At 41.0% G+C, this 21,049-nt stretch overlaps 1 protein-coding gene and 1 long non-coding RNA gene across 2 annotated transcripts in view; both read right to left on the reverse strand.

Annotated features, from left to right (window-relative positions):
• The window catches only part of LOC125281509 (uncharacterized), a 41,135-nt gene that overhangs the window by 12,873 nt on the left and 7,213 nt on the right, over positions 1–21,049 (reverse strand). The gene's annotated exons all lie outside the window — the stretch shown is intronic.
• LOC113255782 (keratin-associated protein 7-1) lies at positions 9,940–10,693 on the reverse strand. Its single transcript, XM_026499540.4, has one exon. It carries the CDS (start codon positions 10,596–10,598, stop codon positions 10,335–10,337), a length of 264 nt encoding a protein of 87 aa, XP_026355325.1. The 5' UTR covers positions 10,599–10,693; the 3' UTR covers positions 9,940–10,334.

The following is a 21,049-nucleotide window of genomic DNA, read 5'->3' on the forward strand; positions in this document are numbered from 1 at the left end:
TTGACGTCCTGGGACTCACCATCTCAACCATGGTATGATTTTCGCATCAAAATCACAGGGGCGCCTGGGTGGCACAGCGGTTAAGCGTCTGCCTTCAGCTCAGGGCGTGATCCCAGAGTCATGGGATCGAGCCCCACATCAGGCTCCTCCGCTATGGGCCTGCTTCTTCCTCTCCCACTCCCCCTGCTTGTGTTCCCTCTCTCGCTGGTTGTCTCTATCTCTGTCAAATAAATAAATAAAATCTTTATAAAAAAAAAAAATCACAGATGACCCAAGATTACAGTGCAACCCTCTCTCATTGGAATTTGGTCAATTACGCATGAACTATATAGGGCACTTTTGCTCACAGTATTTCACACCCCTGCTAAGACAAAGTAATGGGCTCCCAGCTGCCATCCCTTTAAAAAGCAAAATGCAGTAATGGAATCACAGGAGAGAATTGTTGAAATCTCAGCAAAAGGTTCCACCACAATAGTTTTCAAGTTTAGTCTGTGCAAGAATCTCCCTGGATACTAATTTTAAATGCACATTTCCAAGCTCATGCCTTTAGATTATTATTCACTGGGTCGGTGGGGGTGTGGCCAAGGAATCGGCATTCTTAATAATCAGCCCTACTGATTCCAGTAAAGGCAGTGGTCACACATTGAGTGATTTGTGGGGTTCAATGGTAAGCTATCTGAAAAGGCGTCCTCTTTCACAAAACACAAGATTCAAAATGAGATGAACATGAGATGGTGAAGGATAGAAAGGAGATACCTTCTTAGCCCAGTTTAATTAAACCAGAGCTAATGTGACTCATTATCATGGGAAACTTTGCTTCCCAGGAAACATTTGGCCATGTCTGGAGTCATTTCCCTTTGTCATTAAGGGGGGGGGGGGGGGCGGGGGGATGCTGCTTAGCCTCTAATGGGTAGGAGCCTAGGATGCTGCCAGAGAACCGACAATGTACAGGGCAGCACCGCCCCCGGAACTCTCACAGCAAAAACCTGTCCAGCCCAAAATGTCAATAGAGCCAAGGTCAAGAAGCACTGGACTGAAGTCAAGATTGCTTGCAGTCACATATGACTGTCAGACGATATACCCCCAAAGTCTTACATGGCAGGGCCAGAGCTTGCTGACCAAGTGTTAGGGCGAACTCGAGACACAATTTCAATGCCTTGCTCTCTCAGCACTTGTGGGGCTACGCCACATTCATGAGGCCACTTGGCTAATTACCAGAGCAAGCACCTAATTACAGAAGCTCGCTATTTGATGTAGAGCCCACGACGTGTCCTTAAGAAATAATGTGACACCACAGTAATGTCTGGATGTATAATAAGCTCAATGACTCTTGTCAGAAACACCTCACAGGTGTTTAACAACCAACATGAAAAGTCATTCCAAGGAAGGTCTGTTTTGCTGCCAGCTTTTAGTCACTGGTGGGATACAAAGGTGATTTTTAGCATCTACTCTCTATTCTTAGTGATGCAAAACAAGGAGCTGAGGTCCACTTTTTGGACACAAAGGGAGAGCTAGAGCCAGAAACTGGGAATGTGTGCAAATTGAAAGCATAGCACCAACCTGTAAGCTGACTTAGTCCAAAGGATAAAAGATAAGAGATTATGATCTGTTGTGCTGCTTCAGGGCTAAGCAGCGTCACTGACGATTGGAAGCATGACTCTTCAACCTATTTACTCATTGGTTGCCCTTCAGAAGGCCTAAGGTTATGTCCTTCTGATGAGCTTAAAAACCACGTTTTGTATTACTGCCACACAATAAATGATAGCACGTTTGAGCTACTGGAAGCATCGTGCCCTCAGTCTTTGCTGACCAAAAACTAAGTCTACAAATAAATAAATTTAAATTTAAAAGTGAGGACCTACATCCCAAAGATTTCTTTATCTTAAAATTTAAGGCTGCTCATTAGGGAAGCCTTGAAATTTCTGCAGTTGTCGCGTAGTGCGTTGGACGCAGAAGCTTCAAAATGGAGATAATGAGGCACACTTGTAAAGACATTACTAAGAGGGGAGGATGACTGGAAAGGGAGGAAGAAAGAACAGGACAATCTACCGCGAACACTGTTGTCAAAGATAATGTCAGGAGTCTCAGAGGCAAGTCATCTCAAAGGAACTGGTGTCTGAGAAATAACAGGGTATTTTTAGAGACAACGATTCTTCACACATTCAGGAGTCTTACAGAATATCCTGGGAGGCCTGCCTGGCAGGCCTTAGAAGCAAGAAATATTTCCATTTATCTAGTAGAAAGTCCTGCAAATTCAATTTTAAGTGTTTTTCCTCTATCCACAATGGAAATGAAAAACATAAACTAGTTTTTCTGTAAATAGCAATAAAAATAGAACAAAAGCAAAGGAAAAATCATACTTTTAAAAACTTTACGTTTTTGCTAAAAATGTTAATACTGTTTCATCAATACTTTCAACATCAAGAGTGAGATGTATGTCCCTCTCTACTTCCTTCGGGATAAGAATCACAGGACTGGGCCAGTGCTTAAACTTGATGGGCGCGTGAATCACCTGAAATGCTGTCAAAGCACAGAGTACAAAAGAAGCCCCAGATTCTGCCTTTTGAATAAGCTCCCAGGTGATGCCAATGTTGCTTGTCCTCCGACCATATTTCAAGAAGCAAAGGATTAAGTTTTTTCTCTAAGGTTTAAAATCATTATATTAATCCAGCAAATATGTATCAAGTGTGTAGAAGACAGCGGTGATGATAAAACAGGAATTAAGCCCAGCGCTTGTCCTTAAGGAACTTACAGCATACGCACTGTAGTGAGGGAATCAATGATTGTAAGAAAGATAATCAGCAGCCCTCACCTCATTAATAATAAACCAGAGCATCCCCTACGTTCATACACAATCTTCGGAACATCAAATCAGACAAGTTCAGTCTGTGACAATGATGGACTAAGAGAAAAACAAGGCCACTCTGTAATTATGTCCAGAAACAGATGGCAACGGGAGCACTATTCAATCCCAACGTGACTGGGCATCATCATCAGTGATGTTGCCTCTTGACCAATCACACTTTTAGCCTTATTCCATCTCCTAGGTAAAAATTATTAAAACACCCAATTATAGAATTAGGCCTGCTTCCTGACAGTGCCTGTGGGAGGGAGAATAATGGTCCCCCAAAGGCTTGCTATTCCAATTCTGGAACCTGTGAATCTATTATACTAGGTGGCAAAGGGGAGTCAAGGTTGCTAACCCACTGGCTTTAAGGTAGGGAGATTATCCTGGATTACCTGGGTGGGCCCAGTGTAATCAAAAGTGAAGGAGGAAGGTAGGAAGGTCAGAGTCAAAATCGGGGAGAGAAATTTGAAGACATTATGCTACTGTCTTTGAAGATGAAGAAAGGGAGCACAAACCAAAGGATTGGGGGCAAGCCTTTAGAATCTGGAAAAGGCTAGAAAATTGAATGAATGCAGTCCTACCTACAGCTTGATTTGAGCCCAGTAAAACCCGTTTTGAACTTCTGACATCCAAAACTTGAGAGCATACATTTGTGTTGTTTTAAGCCACGAAGTTCGTGGCAATTTGTGACAGGTCGTATCCAATTCAGAAAAGACCAGTGCTTCCTTTAGTCCTTTCCAGAATTACCTCATTCAAGCCGAAATCTTAGAACAAACCCCTCTGAAATACCCCTTATTGAGAAATCCTGCAGTTTCTCATGTTGCAGAATTTCTGCTCTTGCAACAAGTTGATAAACCCAACCTCGACTGCAGGTGTGTTCCTGGTGGTCTTGGTTGGTGGGCTTTGGCAGTGCAGGCTGAACAGTATGATATAAAAGTAAATAGAGGTGGAGCTTTCAAACTGGAACAAGAGAAGCTCCCTGGGGTAGAGGAAGACCTTTCAAAGGATCTGTAGGAGTTAGATGAAGAAGGGGACAGGAGGGAGCAAAGAACTACGGCAGGTCCGATTGTGGGAGAAAGGAAAGCACGGTAGGGACAAATAGGAAATGGGGCTAGAGGAATCGGTAGTCTTTTGAGCCACTAGCTGATATTTATCCTAAAATCTGTTAAGTAACCAAAAAATAACCCAAGTTTGTGAAAGAAAGCCGTATTATTAGATTCACATTTTGAGAGATGATTATACCTGCTGTACGGAGGAGGGGTTGGGGACTGGCTGGCAGACTGGATAGGCAGCTGGTGTAGTAATGCAGGCACGAAATGACATAGGTGTGAATTAGGGCAGAAAAATCAGGAATAAAGGTCTAACAGCATTTCTTAGGCATAATGAGGAGGGAAAATCTAAGGACTTGGTATCAGGGTAGAGAATGGAGCCTAATACTCACTAAAATTTATTTGGCAAGCTTGTGAAATAATGGAGGACCTTGATAATCTCACTTAGGGTCAAATCAGCAAATACAGAGTTAACGTTCTGCCTCTCTTATCAATGATAGAAGGATGGACTCAGAAGGAATCCAGAAATCCCAGCTTGATAGATGGTTCAAGTCTCAGCTCTTTCACTTGGTGATTATTTGTCCACAGGAAAATTGCTTCATTTTCACCAATTTCCTCATGATACCTAATATCCCGAGATAATTGTCAGAATTAAATAGAATTCAGTGTTGGTAAGGATGTGGAGAAAAGGGAACCTATCTGTACTGTTGGTGGGAATGTAAATTGGTGCTGCCATTTGAGGGTCCTCAAAAACCTTAAAAATGGAATTACCATATGATCCAGTAATCCCACATCTCTGTATATATCCAAAGAAAATGAAAACACTAATTCAGAAAGCTAGCTGCACCCCCATGTTTACCTTAACATTTTTTATAATAACCAAGACATGGAAGTAATCTAAGTGTCCATTGATGGATGAATGAATAAAGAAAATGTGATAGATGATAGATAGATAGATAGATAGATAGATAGATAGATAGATAGATAGATAGATAATAGATAGATAGATGATAGATAGATAGATAGATAGATAGATAATAGATAGATAGATAATAGATAGATAGATAGATAGATAGATAGATAGATAGATAGATATAGATATATAGTATATAATGAATTTTATTCATGTAAAAAAAAAGGAAATCTTATCATTTGCAACAACATGGATGGTACATTATGCTCAATGAAATAAGTGAAATAAGTCAGAGAAAGACAAATACCATATGATGTCACTTATACGTGGAATCTTAAAGATGGAAAAAGCAAAAACTGAGCTCATGGACACAGAGAACACATTGGTGGTTGCCAGAGCCAGGGGTGGAGGGGGTGCAAAATGAATGAAGGTGGTCAAAAGGTACAACTCTCAGCGCCACGTAAATTCTGGGGAGATAATGTACAGCACAGTAACTATAGTTAATATGCTATCATATTTTTCAAAGTTGCTCAGAGAGCAACTCATCACAATTCTCATCACAAGAAAAAGTATTTATAACTGTATGGTGACGGATGTTAACTAGACACTGTGGTGATTATAATATATATAAATATCAGATCATTATGGTGTACAGCTGACACTAATATAATGTTGTCAATTATATCCCAACAAAAAAAAGAATTAAATAAGATCCTATGGAAGTATTTTGTGAAGAGTAAATCACTATGTAAATATAAAGCATAATTATCAATGGCATAAGGAGTGACATTAAGCAGGAATGGTTCTCAGAAAGAGTTTTATAACTCTAAAAGTGCTGTATAATTCATTTTAGAGTGGAGGGATGGATTTGGAGTCAGACATTCCTTGGCTCTATCCTGGCATTTTTTCTTTACAAATGGATGAGACAGCTCATACAAATTATTTAACTTTTTAAAATCAGTTTTCTATTCAGTAGCACGGGTAGGTAATGAAGCCAACCTCAAAAAAAACTGTCATGCAAATAAATAGTGAAATTATCTATTCTTGTGCCTGTCACATCATTACTGCAGGAGGAAAGGAGACAAATGATGAACTTAATCCCTTCTTGTGCTTTTTAAGGTATTTACACTTTTTAGCTTCAAGATGGCAGACACGGCCACCTGAGTGGCAAGGTCAGTTAAGCATCCGACTCTTAATTTAGGCTCAGGTCTGATGTCGGGGTCGTGAGATCAAGCCCCACATGGGGCTCCACATCCAGCATGGAGTCTGCTTGCATTTTTCTCTCCCTCTCCCTCTGCCCCACCCACTCCTCTAAAATAAATAAATCTTAAAAAAAAAAAAAAAAAGATGGCAGACAGACCAAACAGACTTTGCCTCTTCTATTCCCCAGAACCCATTCAATTATAATAAAGGGTGGAAGCCAACAATGACAGAGTTGTGGGAACAATACGGATTGAGGAGAGATTTACTAAATTTCTGGATGATGGGAAGGAGATGGAAAGAAAACAGAAAGAAATAGGAAACCACAGCAGAGACCATGAAAGGGGGCTATAAGCAAAGAGCAAGCTGACCTTCCCCTTTAAATCCCCAGACAGAAACAGGACTTGCAACACACAGGAAAACATAGGGATTGGGGCTAAAACAGAGATGCGGGCTTAAATGAAAATCTAGCTGAAGAACAGAAGTGCTCAACCAGTGGGCAACCAGTATGGTCACTTGAACTTTAGAACAAATGACCCTCACGCTCTGGCATTTGGGGACCCCTCCCCTGCCAGCCTAAAGGCCAGCCAGTCCCCCTTTTACCTTAAATGCATCATTTGTGAACTCTCCCCCCATTCACAGAGCTCCAGCACAGCTTCTTAGTGTATCATTATTAAATCTGAAAGGATGATTGACAGTCATAGCAATGATCGTTAGAGCACATGATAAAGTATAAGTGAGCATATATAGCAACAATAGTTTCTAAATTGCAATCTTCACTTAAGGGATCTAGAGACCTGGAGAAATCACAGATTTCATGACTGGAGCAGAGAAGTTCAGGAGGAGCCTGGAACATTCTGTTGAGCCAGAAAGTAAAGAATTGATCAAATAGCGATGGGGCCATTTCCAAAGAACTTAGGAGCCTGTGTGAAGGTTTTCCCACTGTCCAAATCTGGGGCAATCTGAGCATCAAAATTAAGAATAACATTAACAGAATATAACATATTGAGTAAAATAAGAATCCACAAGCTTCTGTTGATATAAATATTGATACAAATAAATAAGCACACAAAAAACTAAACGAGGAAAAGAAAGTTCTTTCTTATGGTAGAATACCAACTAATAAATAGTAGAAGGACTTATAAAATCAGAAATTCACAAATGGATCCTAAAATTAGTGGGTCAAGACTTGAAAAGCAATAAGCCGCTTACATAGTGTCAGAGTATCAACACATGAATTACTAATGACAAAGGAAGTGAAGAAGCATGAAGGATGCTCTTTTACCAAGTGATCAGAATTCATACCAATCCAATTTGTATCAACGACCATCATGGGACTCCTGATAGATTGCACCAAGAAGAGCACAGCCTCACTTCTATGGCATTTCTACCAAAAATGTTTAATGCGAACCTAATCATGAGGAAAGTCAAACAAACAGAAATCAAGGGACATTCTATAAAATAATCAACCTCATCCTTCAAATTGGTTGAGGTCAAGAAAGACAGAGAACTGAGGAACTGATGCAGAGTAAAGAACAAGGGAGACACGCATGATACTGGCTCAGATCCTGCAGGGACAAGGGAAAAAATAACCACTAGAGACAAATTGTGACAATTAACTACGTTTGAGTATGTACTACGGGTTAGATAACAGTATTAATATTAAATTTTCTAATTTTCATGATTATTCTGCTTTTGTTCTTTTTTTAATAAAGATTTTATTTATTTATTTGACACAGAGAAAGCCAGTGAGAGAGAGATCCAGTGAGAGAGAGACAAGCAGGGGCAGTGGGAGAGGAAGAAGCAGGCTCCCAGCAGAGGAGCCTGATGCGGGGCTCGATCCCAGAACACCGGGATCACGCCCTGAGCCGAAGGCAGACGCTTAACGACTAAGCCACCCAGGAGCCCCTATTCTGCTTTTGTTCTAAAGAAAAAGGGAACGGTACCTGAAATATATTCTGAAGCGGATTTGCCACTCTGTAAATATTATATATATTACACACATACAGTACTGTATGTGTATTATATTACATGTAGTGATAAAGTAAGTGGGGCAAGATGCAAACATTTAATAAATCCAGGCATGCAGAACTTCCTTGTACTATCACGGCAACTTTTCTGTGAATCTGAAATTATGTCAAAAAAAAAAAAAAAAAAGTCTAACTGGCAAAACACAAAAATAATTATGGTTTTAGAACAATTACTCTTTAGGTAAATGTTAGCCATGATGATAGAATGTAGAATCTTATGGTTGGTAGAGATCCCAAATCATCCATTTAGTACTTGATGCCCCTGGAATTGTCCCACCAGAAGGTCAGTCTACCTATGTGTTGGAGGTTTGCCAGTGAAAGCCCACTTCATCTCCAGATAGCCCCATTCTTTTTCCCTTTTGCACACCCGTATCTGTCTCTATATGTAACTCTTAGCTCACCTCTCTCATGGTCATGTTTATATACCCAAACTTCCCTTCTATGCAAGCTTACCACACTGTTTATGCTATGTTTATACGGACAAGGGCAAATAATAACTCCAAAGGACATTAATGGAGCAATTGAAAAAATCGGAGTATGCACTGTAATTAGGTAATAATACATCAATACTAATTTTCTCATTTTAATAGTTATACTTTCCTTGATCTTAGGCTAAGTGCCATATATATATAGCCATATATAAGTGATATATATATATATATATATATATATATATATATATATATATATGGCTCTTATCATAGACTATCTCCTATTTTAAGTCCTTGGAAGGAAATGACTAAAGAATATCTATTTATCTTTGGATTATCATTTATAGCACATTAATTGGTATAAAATAAGAGACTATTAAGTGCTCTTTACATATTGAATGAAGTGTATTTAAGTTTTCAAGGCAAGGATTATGTTTTATTTGCCTCTCTGTCCCCCAGACCTTAGGACAATCTTTGGCGTTGTGTCTACTTGGTGTCTATTGAGTGAACATCTCTTGAAACCAGCCAGCTTCCCAGGCCAGTCTCTGTCTCAGGAGGTTTTTATGGTCCCAAAATGCTTAGCACAGGGCCAGAGCCCAGTAGTATTTCATGCATACGTGAAGGAGCTTTATATTGGCTTATACTATATTCTGCACCCATAAAGCAGAGATTTAACAAGTCAACAAACAATTATTGAGCACCTTCTCTGAGAGAGGCAGGGGTACAATAAATACTGGATATGTGAATGAATAAGCTTTCATTCAAACAAAGTATTTTGCTTCAATAAAGCAGAGATTTTTCAGGAGACAAGACAAGAAGCATTTCCTAAGTACAGACCACATATCATTTCAAGTGCTTTTGATGGCAACTATCATTCGAAAGAATAAAGGCTTCATTTTTAATACAGTTACATGTATAATCAGAAGTGAAGAGGATGGGAAAAATAAAACTCATCTATCAAAAAGGAAAAAAAAATATTATATGATTTTAGCTGTTGGCTTCCCTTTATTGACCCAATCTTAGAAACTCCTAAAAACAAAGATTCATAACTAGGTCCATTTAGTTGAAACTCTTCCAACAGCCTGTAGGGTTCAAATTTCTCCGGGGCTGAGTGTCATAAACAGCAGGGAAAAGGGGGAAGAATCAAAATGGGATTGTGTCACTAACGAAAGAAGGGAAGAAATGTTTTGAGCCTTCAACAGCTAAGAAATGTTCCTGCTTATAATCAGCATAGAGAAACACTGACAATGGCAGTGTATTTTGAGTTTAATTTAGGACACTTTTAAGGCCCTTTTAAAAACTGAAATCTCAACATTAAGGGACAAAATCATTAGGCATCATCCTATCCCGGTGTACAGTCCGAACTCAAAATAAGATTTGGTTAAAGCCAGCCATTATAGATTGAAACCGGCTGATGAATTCAGAAGCATAAAAGCAGAGTAAAATAAATAACAGGAACAAAAATATGTGTGCTGAATGAAATAGATTTATTAAGAGACTGACAGCAGAACCCCTTTCTACCCACACCCAATTGTAATACATTGATGTCAACGTCGAATTTAATAACACAGGAGCAGATCAACTACAAGAGGCGAACTACTTGCTTCACGGCTAAAATTTAGGTGCGTCGGAGAAACACATCTTGCTCTCGTTGGCTGTAGGTGAGGATCAGTTCAGGATGGATGCCCGAGTGGCTTGTTCAGCATCGGCAAAGACCAGGAGCTCAGTAAGAAGTCAGCAAGAAGACGGAAGACGGATCTCCCACGCGCAGCTGGAGGCAGGAAGACAGCCGCTGCTCTTCAGGCTGGCTGGCACACCGAGAATCGAGGGAGAGTTCTGCAGATGCCTGGAGCCGCAGGTCCATCAGTAAGTGCTGTAGCCGAAGCCAGAGTTCGAGCCCCATGGCCTGCAAAAGCTGCCGCCGTAGCAACAGCCCCTGTTGTACAGGTTGCTACCGCCGAAGCTGTAGCCCAGGGAACTGTAGCCATTGCAGCCGTAACCATAGTTCAGGGGAGAGCCCAAGGGCACGACGCAGTTCAGGGGGGTGGCTCTGAAGGACCTGTGGAAGTTGGTTCCGTAGCAAGGGTAGCCGGGGAAGTAGCTTCCGCAGCAGAAGAAACGAGTCATGGTGGCAGGAGTTGAGGAGGAATAGGATAGATAGGGAAGAGCGAGTTACCCGAGTGTGAATGCAGGTCTGCTCCTGCAGAAGGCTTTTTATACCTCCAGCTGGGGGGCATGACACAGCTGCCTAAACATCTTTCCATTAATTTGCATAAATAAGTATCTTATTTGGTAATAAAATGCGCATAAAGGAACCCACAGACTCATGGCCCACATTTTTGTTGGCTGTTCTATTTGCAAAGGAATGTGCTGTGTCTTCAAAGCCAGGGCCATCCTTGGCTGGCAATTGAATTCTTTTCATCAGTGCCCCATCGTTTACCTACCCTTCTGGTTGCATCATGTGAGACTCTGAATCCTCCGATGATAAACTCCTCCCAAGACACAGCTAGACTAAAAGAGCTTTGGCAACAATGTGAACACTTCTAGGAGTCTTGAAATTCTCTCCCTGTGCCATTCAAAAACATGTATATACCAACTGTTCAATAGGTGTGAGTTTCTTTTGTTACGAGAAAGTTCAAAAGTTCTTTTGTTACGGTTCTTTTGGAACTTGGAGCTGGTGATTGCAAAACACTGTAAATGTAATGTACTGAACGCCACCGCAATATTCCCTTGAAGACGGGTTCGTTTTCTTTCGTGTGAATTTCACCTCCATAATTTTGTTTTCTTGTTAGTGTTTAGTTTTTAAAACATTGCTACGTGTATCCATGAGAACAAGTCTTCTTTACAGAGGTTGCTGCGGGGACACGAAATAATAGGAAGGCTGTGGATCATCTACCAGTAATTTTCATGTATTTCATTTATGAGCATCTCCCTTGTTAATGCATTTTTCCCCCATGGAGAACATACAATCTTCATTGTAAATCATCTTGCACACCGCCAGGCTGACTTGTGGAGTGGCCACACTGGGGGTGAGTGGAATGAGGTGCAATTTCAAAGTCACGTTGGACCGTGCTTGCTTCTTACCGACTCCTAGTAAAACAAGTTTGGATGCTGTGATCCATTATGAAATGCCAGTTATATTTAAGGAGACAACACTTATTTCTGCTCACATTTTGCCCTGTGTGAACATTTCTCATGACTAAGGTAAACCAGAAAGAATTTGAGCTCAGCAAAGCTAAGTCTATTCCAATTCAAATGTTTAGGAAATAATCTTTGTTCTATGGGTGAATGAGGGTCTGGATTCTCTGGAAGTAGAAAAAGAAAATGTCATTGATAGCAACTCTTTTGGCTTATTCTCTCCTTAATGGACAATCATGGAGTCCAACAGGCAAAACTAATTATTTCAGTCAGACATCTCTCTCTCTCTCTCTCTCTCTCTCTTAAGATGTCACCTCTCTCAGTTTCTTTGACAGAAGAACTTTTACATGCAACGACATGGATGGAGCTAGAGGATATAATGCTAAGCAAAATAAGTCATCAAAGACAAATACCATATGATCTCACTCATATGTGGAATTTGAGAAACAAAACAAGTGAAAAAGGGGGGAGAAAAAGAGAGAGAGGCAGACCAAGAAACAGCCTCCTAACTATAGAGAATGAAGTGGGGAGGTGGGTGGGGGTTGGGAGAAATAGGCGATGGGGATTAAGGAGGGCACTTGTGATGAGCACCGGGTTGCATGGAAGTGCTGAATCACTATATCCTACACCTGAAACTAGCATTACACTGTATATTAACGAACTGGAATTCAAATTAAAACTTTAAAAAAGAAGAGCTTTTTACAGGTCATTTCCCATAAGTAAATGTGGTTTCTTTTATTCTACAAGCTGTGAGTGTTTATAGTTGGAGAGACTCAAAAGATAAGGTTTATTTTCAAATTCAGTTTTTAACCAAAAAAATGAATGAAAATGATGAGAAGCTGTGTCTTCAAGGGTCGAAATTATATAAACTCTACATCAGCTAATTTAGAAAATTTGAACTATGTCTGTGATGTGACTGCCCTCATTTTAACGCGACGGTTGGGTGGTTGCTGGAAAAATTGAACTGCGGATGCTCCCATCCAATGCCATTGGAACCTGTAATTTGGATCTACTGCCACCTGGTGGCGGTGGTACTTCGGCTACTCGGTCTGAGCCGCAGAACCGGACTTGCCGGGGGTTCTCAAATAACCAGCCGGCAGAAGAAACGTCCTAAGGACTTCTTTGAAATTTGGATTTTCAGAGCAATCTTCTCCCACTACCACCATGAGATTCTGGAAATCAATATTTTTAATGAGAATCTCAGGTGATTCTCTTGAATAAATCATCCCGATAAATTCCGAATCAGCCTTTCATGAGATTTCAAGGAATTTGTCTTTGCTTGGCTCTGTGAAATCGCCCCGAGCTGCTTATCTCCCGTGGACATGCGTGTTCGGTGCCAGTCACAGGTGGCCTGTTTCCTTTTGCTCTGGGTGACAGATCATTAAAGAAAAAACCTTCGTTTGTCTTTTCCATTCCCCTGTGTTCTGTTTCTTTTCTCAGGACATAGCTGAATAGAAAGGGAAGTAACGGAGACGTATCCAGGCATCTCCGCAGAGGTAAAACCCACCAGAGCTGAACCATGAATTTGTTCCTCACGCCCTCCCCTTTTGCTTGTTTTCCCCAGAGAAAAATTGCCAGCCAAGTATTTGATCGTTATTTGTCTTTATTTTAAATATTAGTAGTAATCAATATTCATGAAAGGCTTACTCTGTGCTAGGTTCTGTTCTGAACACTCCACATGTACTACTTATTTATATGTTTTATCACCGTATATAGTGACAAGACTTACTATGCGCTTTTCTAAGCACTTAGCAAATGTCAATTCATTTACTTTTTACAGGGATCTTATGATGTGGGTATTGTGATATTTCATAAGAACACAGAGGCCAGAGAGTTTGAATAAATTGTTCACTGTCACATGGCTAATAAGCAGAATCAAGCTCTAAAGCCATGCTCTTAACTACTTTGCTGAAGTGCCTTTGATATGTGATTAATACTTGAAAGGGCTTCAGCTTATAAAGTGCCTGAGATCACTGTGTTATGTTCTTGAAGAACACATCAATAAAGAAAGGCTAGTTTTGCTGCTATAACAAACCGCTCCCAATATCAATGCTTGTTAAGATCAGAGGCTTATTTCATGCCCACAGTCCACATCCGGTCGGTGGATAGTTGGAACTCATTAGTATATCTTAATCTCCTGAATGAAGGGATGAATGAAATTGTTGTTGGAGTTGCCATGAAAGATGAGTGTGATATGAACAGGTGGAGGCTAAAAGGCGTTTAGGAAGAAGGACTCTTATTGGCAAAGGCAGAGCGGGAGTGTCTGGGTTTGTCTGGGGATCAGTGAGCTGATCCATTCAGATGGAGGACTGCACTGTGTAGGGAAGTTAAGGAGAAAATTCTGGTAAATGAGTGCCAGAGTTAGAGAAGGGATAGCCTTACGTGCATGACAGGTGTGGAGGTAGATAAAAGAGCAGTTACTAAAGGATTTAATTGAGGAAATGATGTGATTAGGGCTGCCTTCGTGTGAATGATAGGTTGCAGGAGAGAGCAATGGAGGGAGGGACACCTATTCATATTCCACTGAATTGTTTAATTCAAAGAATAATTGAGAATCTGAATTAAGCTAGTGGCAATAAAAATGGGGATAAGAAGACAGACTTGAGTGACATTGTAGAGGAAAACTGTATAGGACTTACTTAGCACTGAATAAGATGTCGCCATGAAGGAAAGAAAGAAACCCAAAGGCTCACTAGCACAGGGCGAATGCACTTTGAGTAATGGCAATAAGGAATTCAGGGGGAGGGTGCTGATTTTGAGGGGTTCCTTGTGCCGAGGAAGTTATGTAGGCATATCTCGGAGACACTGCAGGTTCAGTTCCAGACCTCCACAATACAGCGAATATCCCAGTGAGGTGAGTCAAATGAATTTTTTGGTTTCCCAGTGCATATAAATATTATGTTTATACTCTACCGCAGTCCTGTAAGTGTTAAATAGCATTTTGCCTACGAAAACAATGTGCACACCTTAATTAAAAAAATATTTTATTGCTAAAAAATGCTAACCATCATCTGAGCTTTCCACGAGTTGTAATCACTGATCACAGATCATCATAACAAATATAACGATAATGAACAAGTTTGTAATGTTGTGAGAATTAACAAAATGTGGTACAGGGACACAAAGTGAGAAAATGCTGTTGGAAAATTGGGGCTGATAGATTCGCTCGACACAAGGCTGCCACCAACCTTCAATGTATAAAAAACACAACATCCGTGGAGGGCAATAAAGTGAGGCATGCCTGTAATTACATGTTAAAAATAAACAGGAATAGCTTAGAAGAAAAGAAGCTGGATGGAACTACTGGGCCTTCATCTCCTGAAGGTAATAGTACAAAGATCATTGGTAAATAAGATCCACCAGATAAAAGAGAAAGACTGAGAATAGAACGTGGGGAACTCCTGCTTCTAAGGGGATGAGGAGCAAGGGAACTCAGAGATGTTAGTAAACAAGACCCAGAGAGTAGCTGGGGAGTCATGTTCACAAAGCTAACAGGCACTATAACAAGTGGGAGAGTTTGTGGGGCAAAGTCAACGGCACCTGACACCATAATAGTCAAGGACGATGAGGATTGAGACCACGTCATTGAATCTGGCAAAAATAGTTATTAATGACCTTTGAGGAAAATCATGCAGTAAAAGAGAGGGGGACAATCTGCACTGTAAGTGATTAAGACTGGCAACACTCATTTTATTTTTTCATATTTTATCTTTTTTTTAGAGAGAGAGAGAGCACTCGTGTGAGGGGGAAGGGGCAGAGAGAGAGAGGAAGAGAGAGAATCTTAAGTAGGCTCCAAGCTCAGCACGGAGCCCCGTACGGGGCGGGCTCGATCCCATGCCCCTGAGATCATGACCTAAGCCAAAATCAATAGCTGGACGTTTAACCAACTGAGCCACCCAGGCGCTACCCCGGCAGCACTAATTTTAAGAAGAACAAATAAAAGTAGACTACCCTTCAGAAGTGATTATCAAGGCAGGTAAGAAAAATGATGAGAAAAGATAGCTCAAACGGTAGAAGGATCAAGAAGTAGTTCTGTTATTTGTTGGGTTTTTTATATATAAAATGTAAGAAATCTGAATGTTAGAAACAGTCCAACTCCTGCATTTTTAAAATTTATTTTTTTAATGATTTTATTTATTTATTTGAAAGAGTGAGAGGGAGAGAAGGAGCAGAGGGAGAGGGAGAATCAGACTCTCCGCTGAGCAGGGAGCCCAAAGTAGGGTTCCATCCCAGGACCCTGGGATCATGACCTGAGCCGAAGGCAGATGCTTAACCAACTGAACCACCCAGGTGCCCAGTCCAGCTCCTGCATTTTATACTTGAGGAAAGTGAGTGTCAGGAAAGAAAGCTTTATACCTATGTTGCATTGTCAGTGTTGATTTGAGCCTAAAATCAAAAAGTCTTCGTCCTTATCCATTACAGACTTGAATCCAACCAATTTTTCAGAAAAATAATTGGTTCCTTTTCTGCACCTTACCTCTTATGGTGGGCAGATCTAAGATGGCCGCCATGACCCCTCTCTCTTGATATTCACACTTTTAAGAAATACTTCTCCTGAGTGTGTGTGGGACCTGGGACTTGCATAGAATAGAATGGATAGAGTATGATAAATTTATAGAATATGATGAATAGAATGGATAGAATATGATGTCATGTAATCATGGTGACAGGACCTCACTTCTGTGGTTATATTACAAAAGGCTATAACATCCATCTTGCTGAAAGACTTTCTCCCTTGCTGGTTTGGAGAAAGCTAGTTCCGTGTTGTAGAGACCCACATGGCAGAAAACTGGAGTCAGCATCCAGTCAGCAGCCAACAAAAGAATCTAACGGGACTGGGGAGTCCAATGGCTGCAAGGAATCGAATTCTAGCAGCAACCATGTGACCTTGGAAGTGGATCCTTCTCTAATCAAGCCTTGGGATGAGACTGCGACCCCAGCAGATACCCTGGTTGCAGCTTTCAGATGGGACCCTGAAACACAGAACTGGCAATCTATGCCCACAGTCCTGACCCAGAGAAACTGGGGTGCTGAACTAACGGGGTGCTGTTGCCAATCGCTGCTTGTGGTGATACTGTCACACAGCAAGAGAACACTAATAGGCATTTCGTCCACACACAGGCACACAGATCCAGTCTGTCACTGACCCAATAGTCTCTGAAATGTATGCAGATCAGTTCACATTTCTCCATAACCAGCCACCAACGGGCATTCTCATTTTGCTCTTTACTCACTGCTTCACACTTGGGGTGAGTTACTTTTCTGCACACTGCTTGGCACAAGGAAGAAAGGGCACAGTCCAGGTCACCCATTTGCTCCTAAATAACTGTCTTCCTCAGCCGTGCACCAGGTTATCAAAATTGCTCCCGCCTGTCTCAGCAGTCCAGCACACAGCTAACCCTGACCACTTTTTCTCTTTAAAGAATTCCATATTTCTGCTCTCCTCTGATGGCAATATTTTTATTTTTCCAGATTGTTATGATTTGTCCTTTCTTAAAAAAATATCTTTCTGGGGCACCTGGGTGGCTCAGTAGGTTAAGCGTCTGACTCTTGACTTTGGCTCAGATCATGATCTCAGAGTTATGAGATCGAGCCCCATGTAGGGTTCTGTGCTGAGCGTGAAGTCCACTTAAGATTCTTTCTCTCTCTCCCTCTCCCTCTGCCCCTCCCGAGCTCACACACACACACACACACACACTCTCTCTCACTCTCTCTCTCTAAAAAAATAAAAAAATAAAAATCCTTTCTGTCATTTCTAGGGATATGGAGGAGTAGGAGGTAGGCATCTGTGTGTAGTCTGTCGTTTTGATACAAAACCCCTTCCAGAATAATTTTTACTATATTATGCTGCCTCCCCCCAAATCCATTTATAGACATTTTTCTTGGAACTAAATTCTGGCAGGGATTTTTTGTAATGGCTCATGCAAGTGCTATGCAACCACTACAAATTATATTTATGAAGAATATTTAATGGCATTGCCAAATCCTCACACTACAATGATAAGTAATAAGACAGTACGAAAACTGTATATTGAGTTTTCCTCCTCCTTGAAACAAAATATTAAGCCATGTGATGTACACAAGAATATCCACAAGACAATAGAAGGGGGGCTGAGAACAGACCTTGGCAAAGCCCTAAGAGACTGAGAGGAGAAGCAGAGAGAGGGAAAGCTGATGCGGAGAGGGGTTGGGTGGGTGAGGGAGCTAAATAAGACTGTGGAAATCTTGGAAGGCTTCCTGGAGTAGGATACCAGTGAGCTGATTCTTAAGGAACTAGAAGGGAGCCTGAGGAGAAGGGACCCAAGAGAACTGAGCAAGGGAACAACAGATCAAGCAGTCAGTGGAGGAAAAAGGAACATGAGAAAAGTGATCCAATGTTAAGCGTTGAGACACTGGTATCACAGAGCCTGACCCACAAAAGGACCCAGAAGCAATTTTTTTAAAGATTTTATTTATTTATTTGACAGAGATAGAGACAGCCAGTGAGAGAGGGAACACAGGCAGGGGGAGTGGAAGAGGAAGAAGCAGGCTCCCAGCAGAGCACGGAGCCCGATATGGGGCTTGATCCCAGGACTCTGGGATCACACCCTGAGCCGAAGGCAGACGCATAATGACAGAGCCACCCAGGCGCCCCCAATAGCAATTTTTAAAATACATTAATAAACTGGTGCTAATTGACCAGAAAAGTAAAAACAAAACAAAATAAAACAAAACAAAAAACGCTGTTCTGAGTATAATCAATATTGTAACATTTTGATAGCAGCCAAACAGGTGATGCTGATGCTGAACTCTCTAGGAGCTTGTCCTAAAGCCTACTGCCCTCTTCAGACAGAGCCGTCATCCTGGACCCCACTCAGAGGAGCCAAGGCATTGGGCAGCCTCCAGGAGACGTGTGGCACGCACCAGTCATCTAACTTTGAACCAGCCCTGATCTCCTCCTTGTCCCAGTGTCTCCGTAAGCATCATATAGACTGTAGTGTGAGAAAGTGTTAGCTCCCCAAAAGCAATCTGTAAATCCTTACTAAATACCTTTAATTTAACTCAGCTGGGTTTCTGAGTCCCTATTCCACCTGCCAGATTAGAGATTGTCCTAGAACAATTATCCTGATGTTGCCTCTTGCTATCCCCCTTCCTGTTTTTCTCCCTTCCTCGGTTAGTGAACAACATAGCATGGGCTTTAGACAGGAACTGAAAGATACCTGTTGGCTCATTTAGTCTAAGAATACCCAATTTTCCTGGTTTCCCAAGAGGAGAAACAAGCTGATTTAAAAAACAACAACAAAAGGGCGCCTGGCTGACTCAGTCAGTAGAGCATGTGACTCGATCTCAGGGTTGTGAGTTTGAGCCCCACTTTGGGCATAGAGATGACTTTAAAAATAAAAATTAAAAAACAGCAACAAGTTCCTAAATGTCATAAACATTTGGAACTAAATTCTGGCAGGCCCTAGACTACCTTGCAGTGATTAGTCTTGTGACTCTTCATTCTTTCATACAGGAATCAGTAGAACACTCTTGTCGGTGTGCACAACCATATCAAAACGGTAAGAACTTTCTTACACCAGGCTTGACACCCTCCATAAAATTGAAGCTTGACAGAAAAATTTGTAGACACCTTCCAAACCAGCAGTGAATAAGTAAAGACGTATTCTAGGGGCGCCTGGGTAGCACAGTCGTTAAGCGTCTGCCTTCGGCTCAGGGCGTGATCCCGGCGTTATGGGATCACATTAGGCTCCTCCACTATGAGCCTGCTTCTTCCTCTCCCACTCCCCCTGCTTGTGTTCCCTCTCTCGCTGGCTGTCTCTGTCAAATAAATAAATAAAATCTTTAAAAAAAAAAAAAAAAGACGTATTCTAAAGAATCATTAGAAGATTTAAAAAAAGTTTTAGTCCTATGATTCGAAAGAAAACTAATCATTAAATGTATTCATACAGTAAATAAATATTGATTCAGCATTCTTTGTGTACAAAGTACTTTCCTAGTCACTGTTGAGAATATCAAGATTAAAGGTACAGTGACAGTCTCAAAGAAATTTGTGAATGGGGGGCGGGTTGGGGAATGAAGGAGAGAGGTCAAAATTGTGTTAATATGTGAGAGCACCAAGGACCATTAGAAAGAAAATTCACTGGCCTGGGTTGAACATGGGGTAGATGAAAGTCAGATTAGAGACTTGAGATTCATGAAAACCGTTTGCAGAAGGGGTAGTGAAGGAGGGCATGATGACAACCGTGACATAAATAAAAACAAAATATCACTTCTGCAAGACAGAGAATCACAAGTAGCAAGTCCAGTTATGAACAATGAAAAACTCTATCTTTGAAATGACACTAATAGTTGGATTAATGAACCCAGAGAGGAACAAAGATTAATATGAAGCCTGAAGAACCAAGCTGCCTTCCCGGGTCTAACAGAGAACTGAGACATCTCCTCACCAATAAAACCGTACTTAACTTTTAACTAGTCCCAGGCAAGTCGCCCAAATGTTTTTGAGATATAGGCTGTTTTCATCTTTTCTTTGCTGAGTACTCTCTTGTGGCATAGATAGAAAATGGAACTATTCCTACACAAAGAGTCTGAGCACTGGATTAATATATTAAAACCTTTGGAGACATCTTCAAAAACCTATAAAATTCAGATTATTCGCTTAAGCAAGGAAGCGGAAATGCTTCATATCACTGTTTCATTGGGCTGGGAGAAAGGTAAAGGTAGAAGTGAAAAAAAAAAAAAACTAAAATTGTGATCATTTGTCAAGACAAAGGCCTGGATTTTCTAATTTCTTTTTTTTTAAATTTATTTATTTATTTGAGAGAGAGAGAGAAAGTGAGAGCGGGGGAGGGGCAGGGAGCGGGAGAGAGAATCTGAAGCAGACTCCCCACTGAGCAAGGAGCCTGACATGGAGCTCATCTCATGACCCCAAGACCATGACCTGAGCCGAAACCAAGGGTCAGATGCTTAACTGACTGAGCCACTGAGGCGGCCCTAGATTTTCTAATGTCTAATGATTACGCCTTTCATTCTGAACACAACACCTGCTGCTGTGTTTGGAGCAGAGGTAGAGTTCCCATAGACTCAAGAAGTCTGTCCTGACAGACTCATTGTTACTAATATTAAAATGGGCACCAATATTAATAACAAAAAATGATTATTTATTGAACACAATATGTCTGGCACTCCTCTCAGTGGTTGGCAAGCACTATTTCTTCTGATCCTCACACAATCCCTGGGAGGTACTTCCTATTATTATTCCCACAATGCAGGTGAGGACATTAAGGATCACAGAGGTGAAATAATTTGCCCAGGGTCCCATAGTTCTTAAGTATCAGAGCCAGAAGTTGAACCCAAGCAGTCTGAGGGAATGATAAAAAGCGAGAAATCTAAAAATAAGCGAGAGTCTAAAAAATTATATTTTAGAACAAAATCAAGGTTAAAATTTTAGTTGGGTC

The sequence above is a fragment of the Ursus arctos genome, unplaced genomic scaffold (assembly GCF_023065955.2).
Source record: "Ursus arctos isolate Adak ecotype North America unplaced genomic scaffold, UrsArc2.0 scaffold_4, whole genome shotgun sequence".
In the NCBI taxonomy this organism is placed as follows: Eukaryota; Metazoa; Chordata; class Mammalia; order Carnivora; family Ursidae; genus Ursus; species Ursus arctos.